General features: G+C 43.1%; 1 protein-coding gene across 1 annotated transcript; it reads right to left on the bottom strand.

Annotated features, from left to right (window-relative positions):
- Positions 1-1,705: 1,705 nt before the first annotated feature.
- On the bottom strand, positions 1,706-4,088 carry LOC119352148. The gene is made up of 3 exons (XM_037618872.1): positions 3,119-4,088; positions 2,660-2,886; positions 1,706-2,574 (listed from the first exon to the last, which is right to left on the bottom strand). The coding sequence occupies exons 1-3, from the start codon at positions 4,029-4,031 to the stop codon at positions 1,948-1,950; spliced, it is 1,767 nt and encodes a 588-aa protein (XP_037474769.1). The 5' UTR covers positions 4,032-4,088; the 3' UTR covers positions 1,706-1,947.
- Positions 4,089-8,708: the final 4,620 nt, after the last annotated feature.

Raw genomic sequence — 8,708 nt, 5'->3', positions numbered from 1 at the left:
TCCAGTCTCAGTAACAACAAACAAGATAAACATGTAGTGTTTTCTAGCTTCAGTCACAGTTTCCAGTTTCAGTTTCAGGAGTAACAACAAACAAGATAAACATGTAGTGGTTTCTAGCTGCACCATATGAGTATAAGCTGTAATATTCAAGCACCTGTGACTTTTCTAACAGATTTTAAACCAACAAATTAGTAGTGCTTATTTCTGAAACTTGGCTTCATTTATAAATGGTTAGATTTTGCATGCATGATTTTTCAGATTGTAATGGTCCCTATGTAAATGCCAACATTATTTTTGAAACTTGGGTGCATGCTGAAAGTTATTTGGGTGCATGAAAAACTGAATTCAGTAGTACTTGGGTCCAGATTGTATATACAGTTGTCTAGGTTACATAAATTTTCAGAACAATATGTCATGCTACCAGTCATGATGATGATCGTTGTAAATTCAGTATAACTGCTGTTGTAGAAATGTTGCTGCCTGTGATGATCATTGTACATTCAGTAGAACTGTTACTGAGAATGGAGTACCAAATTTCTTGTCATCCTGCTAATGAAGATATTATAACCTGAGAATTAGTTTTGCCTGTCATGTATAGGATCAGAAATTACCATCATTCTTTTGAAAATTCAGTTAGAGCCATAGCCAAGTGTACCTTTCTTTTGAGATGACAGTTAGAGCCATAGTCAACAAGCTACTGAAAGTTTCCATTAGCAGCATATGTTTACTGATGAAAAGCAGTTTCCTCTGTTTCAAGAAAGTGAGTGTTTCATGAAAAGCAATCAGTTTTTGGAGTACTCATGTTACTGAATAGTCCTGAATATTGACCTAGTGTTAACTGAATATGCTAAACTGAAGAAATGTGTACCTTGCTTGCTCTGTAAGAAACACAGTACTCTGAAGATCAAGTTTATTTTCAGTAAACAATGGCCAAGTTTATTTTTAGTAGATCAAGTTTATTTTTAGTAAATATAGAGCAAATTGCTACAGGAACAACCATTAGAAAGAAGAAAGAAGAAAGTGCCTCCAGAATCATTTCAGATTTGTGTTTGTCAAATTTCCTGATTCGGGCTACGTCTGAAGTTTTCTGAACCCTGAACTGTTGCAAGTGCAGTGAAGTTTTCTTAACCCTGAACTGCAGTGCACCCACCAAGGTCAGTTGGGACGGCCCCGGCGCGGGGTCGACACTCAACAAGGTCCAACATTGACGAGCAAGCTCACCATGGCCTGCTCGATGGCAGAAAGGAAGGAGGCAGCAGGCAGGAACTCGCCATGGAGAAAGAAGGATGAGCTCGCCATGGCGACGACGAGGGACTCAAGGAAGGGAAAAAGTCGTTCCTTGAGCTTCTCAAGGGAGCTGAGGCACGGCGGAAAAGAGGAGGGAAGTGCGCGCGGGAGTTGCATGGCATGGTCAGGGAGGGGGAAAGGGGACGGTACTGCAGGTTATGTCGGGAAAAGACAGTTTTATTTATTTATTTATTTGCAAAATTCACGCTGCGCCGTCCTTTTCCGGACGGAGGGAGTACTACATTGTAGATCAGATTTGCATAGTTTTTTTTTTGCGGGCAAGATTTGCATAGTTCTACTAAATGCCTTGATTGATCTCTTACTATAGCTGTTCTAAACAATCTAATCTACTGAAATATTTGGTCGCAAGCAGGGACAATACAGATGTAACATGATCAGACCGTAGCTGTAGCTCACAGGAGATACCAATCTGATTTTGATTGATAAACAATTGTTCAGAAAGTAACATGATCGATTGTCAAGCATAACATAGCTTAATACATCCCACTTAATACAGGTTCACATAACTTTCACATAGCTTGACAATACAGTTAAAAATGTTCACATAGTCCGACCATAACTACAGGAAAGGCAGCCGTATGACCATAACTTTCACATATCACCATCTTTTCAACAAGTCCAGCCTCCCATCATCATTCATCAACTAAGCATCTTCGACGGAATGAGGGACCAAGCAACAGTAATCTCCACCTTAGGGCCACCAGCATATAGGCTACATGCAACTTTAGTTATGTTGGATTTTTTTGGTGTGATTAAGATGACTTGAGCACTCTCAGCAGATTGTGTTGTCGAATAGGCCTCTATAAGGACTTTTAACTTTCCATTCAATTCCACAGAAACTACTTCTCTTGACAGCTCAAGATAGCCATGTTCAGCAATTGGCATTCTTCCACCTTCTGAATCAACCAACACAACTTGCCTGGATGAGAGCCCAGCAATATCTTCATTACCATCCTGAGGTTGTGAAGAGCAAACAACTCTGCCACCATGCGGAAAAGGCAATTTTCCATCTACAGATGTAACAAGCACACTCAGGATAGTAGCCTGCACTGACTGCCGAAGTTGCTCCCAGCAAAACTCCACTGTGCAGAAGTCGTTCTTAGCCACATGCCCACCGGAACTGTCACCATTGTAGAAGAAATAAGTACTGATCAATGCTTTATCTTCAGATTCTGATGCACCCTTTACTTTTAGTTGAATTTCAAAGTACACAGTGCCCATGGACACAATCGCACGAACCGGGCCATCCAGGCACAAAAAGGAATCCTGCGAGCATCATCATTGCTATTAACTAATCAACAACATGAATGCAGGAAACAAACAAAGAATAATAAGAAAATACCACACATACATTTTCTTCCAGTTTTTGGCAGTAGTTACTTCTGCGAAGGAATATAGGGTTGCGATGACGGTCCGCAGTATCTCGGGCTGCTACCACTCCATACACCTCCACTGGCAATGTGAGATTTTTTGTTGCCGAGATTTTAATGGAATAGATCTGCAAGGTACTCCCGGCTACAGCTTCAATTGGGATGCGGCGCGGTGTGCAATGTGTATAGAGCATGGGGCTCAAAAGCGCTGGATGCAAGTTAAGCATGAGTCAAAGACCTATCATTAAGTAACTATAGTGGCAGAGTACTTATATGATCCATTCATCAAGAAGAATAAAGCAGCAGTTAAGTATTGAGTTAGAGACCTATCATGCTGTAGAGGCCAGATTACTTATATGATACATTTAATAAGAACACGCAGCAGGTGAACAAGAAACCTAACAATGATCAGATAACTAGCTCGATGCGTGTTTACTCACTCTGGTTTTCGAAGTTCTTGTGGTGCCCCCATATACGGTCCCAGTTCATACGGTAGGCAGCAAACCTCCTCTCCTCCTCCATGGAAGATTTGCATATGTGTTCCCTCTCCACCTCCTCCATAGCTGATAAGAAAGATTCAGATTTCAACTGTATCATCATCAATTTCACCTTGGAATCAAAATCCAGGTCCACCTGCTGCAGCATGCTGATACGTTTAGCAATCCACTGCAACTTGCAGATACGGGGCAGGTACTCATTCTTCAAAACGATCATTGTTCTCATGACATCTTTGTTCTCTGGCATGAACAAACTCTGCAATTTGCACATCTGTTGCCACAATCCATGGATCTCCTTGGAGAAGAACTGTAGCCTGAAGCCCAAGGTTAGCACTGCCGCTGCCTCCTTGCGGGTCTGTTCGGCTTCAAATACTGAATTGATGTCACCGACAAAACTTCTGAATTTCAGCAGGATCTCCCCAATCGATTCGGGTAGATTGCCTGCCTTGCCAGCGAACAACCCCTTGGTCTCCTTTGCTAACAGATCGAGCAGCTCCTTTCTTTCTGCTTCTTCGGTTGTCCGCATCAGTGATGCCGCATGACGAAGTTCCTCGAGATCCGCAGCATTACTTCCCTTCGACGACCTCCCACCAGTGTCCATCTCACCTTTAGCTTCAATACGAAAGGCGTCGGGCATCACGCGCCTGATCTTTTCCGACAGCTCGAACATCTCCGATCTCAACTCAAACAGAGTTACGCGATGCGCGGCGTCAAGACGACCAATCTCGAACATCATGTCCCCCTTGGCCCCGATCCGGCTGATACTCTTATGCAGAGAGATTGCAGCCTGATAGAGCTCCCCGCCTAAGGACGGATTCTCGCCACTCGGTGCCTTCGAATTCCCTGCCGTCGCCATCTCGCCGCCCGTCCTCCTTTTTAGGAGGGGAAGGGGAAGGCAAAGGTAACAGCAAGGGTTTTCTAGATACGGTGTTTGGATACGGTTCGGACGGCGAGTGCGTGTTATATACTTTCTCTCAGGCTCAGCCCGGCCCAGTAGATCGAGAACAGCGGCCCAGCATGGAGCCGAAGTGGCGCCGGGGAGAAGTGGCGCCTACAGCGACCAGCAGCGGGCCGTATCCCATTAAAACAATCGCTCCCTTCGTTCGCTTTCGCTCGCCTCGCTGGCTATTTTTTTTTCGGTTGTGCTGCGTTGCTGGTTCAGGAAAAAGACCGGCCTCTGTTTTTTTAGAATTTTGAATATGTTCATAAAAAAGTTCATAGATTTATTAAATATTTGGAAAAAGGTTCATCATTTTTTTAAAGTTCATCGGATTTGAAAAAGAGTTCATTGGATCTGAAAAAGAGTTCATCGAATTGAAAATAGTTCATCAGATTAAAAATACAGTTCATCGATTTCTAAAAAAAGTTCACCAAAAATGCTAAAGAAGTTGATTGATTTCGGAAAAAGTTAACCAATTTGAAATAATTTCATCTATTTTAAAAGGTTCACGCATTTTTAAAAAACCTGGAAAAGGATGAGAAAAAAAGAAAAAGAAAAATGATAAAGAATAAACTGAACTGAAGAACAAACTAAAAGAGAAAAACAAAGCACCCGTACACCGGCGGGGTGATGGCCTGGTGGTTGGAGTTGACACATATTGAAAAAAATGTTTAATGCAGATTAAAAAAAGTTCAAAAACATTTATTTGAAAGAGTCACTCATGTATTTAAAAAAATTAAACATGTGTACAAAAATGTTCCTAAGATATACAGAAGATTGTACAACATGTATGAAAAGACTAGACTTCAAACACATATATTTGAATTTTTTAACAATTTATTTTTAAAATGTTAACTGTGTATCTATACATACTATTACTTATTAAATACTATTAAAGGGAAAATAGGTATTCTTGGCCCGTCATGATATTTTACGAACAAATCCTTGACTGTTTTAGTATAAACCTGCAATAAAAAGCGTTCGTCACAGAATTTTGTATGTACGTTCCGCGTGGGCCACATGCAGTTCATGGGCCTAGCTGGTATTTTCTATGTACGTTCCGCGTGGGCCGCGCAGTTCATGGACCTAGCTAGGCCTCCTTTGAGTTTTTTTGTCCAAGGTGGAAAAATGAAAAATATAGATGCATATAGGGCGAAATCACTAGTTGTGGAGCGCTCCCCGCAACGATTAGTCGGGGAGCGCTCCCCGTGCGCCAAGTGTCACGCGCGGAGCGCTCCTGAGACTTTTCTGGGGCGCTCCGCGCGCGACACTTGGCGCGCTGACGACCTCTCCCGTGATTTCCGGTTTCTGGTTTTCATTTCTAGTTTTTCCCTTTTTCACTTTAGTCCTTGTACTTTTAATGTTTTATAATACACTTTTGATCTGTTTTGAGATCTGTTTCTGTCTGGTGTGGTCAAACCGTCGCCGCGGCTGTTCTTTCGTTGCCGTCGTCGCCGCCCGTCACGGCCACCGCTCTTGTCGCCTGCTTACGGCGGCCCCCGTCGTGCCCGCCGTGCTTGTCGCCTGCTTACGGCTCCTTTTTTTAGCGTCGACCGCGCTTCCCCGTCCGCGAGATCGTCATTTCCTACCGGTTGCATTCGTGGGTTCCCTGTTTCCTTTTGTTTCTCTTTTTGTTCCCATTATATTTCCGGGATATGGAGATTTATGGGGTAGTTACGGGTGGGGGCTTCCAATACTATCAGTTGTCAAGTTTCCAATCGGTTTGTGGAATTAGTTCTTGATAATCATTGTGTTCTTTGCAGGTATGGCTTGTCCTTTTTGCGGTATGGTGGGTGGCCCGTGTCTGTCTGTTGATTCTTCTGTAGACGTGTTCACTGTGGTTCTGGATCGACGTTGTTCGACTCGTGTTGTAAGAATAACATTTTATATTTGATCATTTTTTGGCACACATACTTATTTCTTTTGGTTCTGCTGTTGCCGTTTTGAGTGGAAATTATTCTAGGTCTTCTTTTTTTGATTGTGATCATTGGTTTTGCAGTATGTTCCGTGCAATGTTAGAGCTCATCTTGCTCGTTACATCGAGGAGTGTAAAGCTTTAGCCATAAGGAGGGGTGACAGACATACTGATCTTGCTCTTCACTCCAGTGAGGGTTATTTGTATTGTGTTCCCTTTAGTCATGGTCGGGTGAGGAGCAAATTCCATAGTCCTTTCTGGGAAGATTTGGTCATTGATTATGGTCTTCGTGATCGTGATAGAATGACCATTAGGCTTGAACGCTATGGAATGTTGATTGGTGTTGACTTTTATCGGGGTGGAGTTATGTTGTCTCCTTTACCTTCTGTTGGTAAGGTTTATTTTTAAGGAAGTTTTTAGCTTGTTTTATTTTACATGATGATTTTTCTGCTCCCTTGAACTTGTGTAATTATATTTTGTAGCTCTTGATGGTTTGAGCGACTCCAAGAAGGAACTTGTTGGGAGTTGTTATTACATCCATGGTCTTTTTCTTAATTATCAGCAGATGTATTTCACGACGTGTCAACTCTTTGATGATGAGTACATACCCTGTTGTCCTTTTGTTCACAGGATTGATTCCATGAATGTTAATGGTCATCATATGGTCAGATTTATTTTCCACTGTTTTTCTTTGTTTCTGTTTATTTATTTATTAGTATTTCCCTATTTTATAGTTTTTAATTTTTGTTCCATTTCTAATAGCTTGATGTTTTTGTCATGTTATTACTGGTATTGTTGCGAGGAGTTTGAAGGAGTCCGTGTCAATTCCTAGGATTGGAGTTTTAACTCTTGAAGTTACTTTGGAAACTTGTGATGATGATGATATATATGTGAGCACTCTTTCTCCTACTTCATTGGCTTGGGTAATAGATTGGTGTTCAAAGAGGAAGGGTTCAGTGATTTTCTTCGGGCATCGTCTATTGAAGTAAACAGCTTGGTGCTCATAACTTTCAAAGTGCGTGATGGGAGGCTTGTTGTTATCTTCAATCTTCTGCCGCAGTGATGTTAGTTATAGCCTTTGAACATAATGAATTTTGTTTAAAATTCCATGCTATAGTGTAATGTTATTTAGATATATGAAACGATATGAACCTAACTGTTCATTGATGTTCTTCATTTGTAGAAGAGGCATGGCTGTGCATCTGTTTTAAAGATGTTTTTTAGACCGATGTTAGTTAATTGGAGGCATAGTTATACATACATTAGAGGCACGTATGTTGTTTCCTCTGACATGGGTTGTAGAGACAGGAACGTCTGTGCAGCAGCAACGAGGCACGGACGATCACGCGTGAAATAGCTTGTAGAGTCACGACGCGTGTTACGCGAGGCACGGGTGTGTGGGCACGAGAGACATGTGAGTGAAGCCTCTATAGGGAGGAGGCACATGTATAGGTTGGTGCATCCGACAACATAGGGTTGTACTGAGAGGAACATGTGTGCAGCACCAAAGTTGCACGAGCGATTACGCGTGCGGAGCATGTAGAGTTAATGTGGGTTTTATGTGAGGCACGTGGATTGAGCAAATGGAGGCACGGAAGTGAAGTCAGTACAGGCACAGTTGTGTGGAGGTACGGGTATGAATCCTCTTGCTGCTGTCAAGTTTCTAGAGGCACGGAAGTATGGCAGCAGAGGCATTGGTCCAAATACTTGGTTAGAGAGGCTTTGTTATGGATGCACAGGTGTGAAGTCTCTAGGGTCACGGGCGTGTGGCACCACAGGCATGGGTTCGAATAGACACTTAGAGAGCCACAGTTGTACATAGGTCAGTTGCATATAGTGTAGTGTAGTTTTGTGGCATCCTGCAGAACTGGTCTACGGAGAGGAACCTGTGTGCAATAGCAAGGATGTTCTGAATGGACAGAGCAGTGTTTAATGTGAAACGGTTGTGTTGTGTGATTTTTTTCCAATGTGGTTAAACTAGCAAAGTTCTTGTCCCTTGTGTCTGTGTACCGAATGTACTTCGGCAATATTTATGAATTGTTCACGCTAATGTTGAATAAGCATTTTACAGAAAGTTAAGAACGATACAATCACATATCCTTGTAAATGTAAGATGCATCTTGTGTTAGGGAACGCAGTAATTTCAAAAAAATTCCTACGCACATGCAAGATCCATCTAGGTGATGCATAGCAACGAGAGGGGAGAGTGTTGTCCACGTACCCTCGTAGACCGTAAGCGGAAGCATTATGACAACACGGTTGATGTAGTCATACGTCTTCACGATCCGACCGATCCTAGCACCGAAGATAAGGCACCTCCGTGATCTGCACACGTTCAGCTCGGTGAAGTCTCACGAACTCTAGATCCAGCTGAGGTCGAGGGAGAGTTTCGTCAGCACGACGGCGTGGTGACGGTGATGATGAAGCTACCGGCGCAGGGCTTCGCCTAAGCACTGCAACGATATGACTGAGGTGGAAATCTATGGAGGGGGGCACCGCACACGACTAAACAATCAACTTGTGTGTCTATGGGGTGCCCCCTCCCCCGTATATAAAGAAGTGGAGGAGGGGGAGGGCCGACCCTCTGATGGCGCGCCCAAGGGGGGAGTCCTACTCTCGATGGGAGTAGGAGTAGGAGAAGAAGGAAGGGGGAGAGAGAGGGAAGGAAGGGGGGGGGG

The sequence above is a fragment of the Triticum dicoccoides genome, chromosome 2A (assembly GCF_002162155.2).
Source record: "Triticum dicoccoides isolate Atlit2015 ecotype Zavitan chromosome 2A, WEW_v2.0, whole genome shotgun sequence".
NCBI lineage: Eukaryota > Viridiplantae > Streptophyta > Magnoliopsida > Poales > Poaceae > Triticum > Triticum dicoccoides.
The sequence above is the reverse complement of the archived record's forward strand: the minus strand, read 5'-3'. Positions and strand labels throughout refer to the sequence as shown.

Excerpts from the sequence above, each read along its gene's own strand:
- LOC119352148 (XM_037618872.1), bottom strand. The coding sequence starts at position 4,031 with ATGGCGACGGCAGGGAATTCGAAGGCACCGAGTGGCGAGAATCCGTCC. Across the intron at positions 2,887-3,118 it reads CAAGAACTTCGAAAACCAGA|CGCTTTTGAGCCCCATGCTC; the intron begins GTGAGTAAACAC and ends ACTTGCATCCAG. Across the intron at positions 2,575-2,659 it reads GCCAAAAACTGGAAGAAAAT|GATTCCTTTTTGTGCCTGGA; the intron begins GTATGTGTGGTA and ends TGATGCTCGCAG.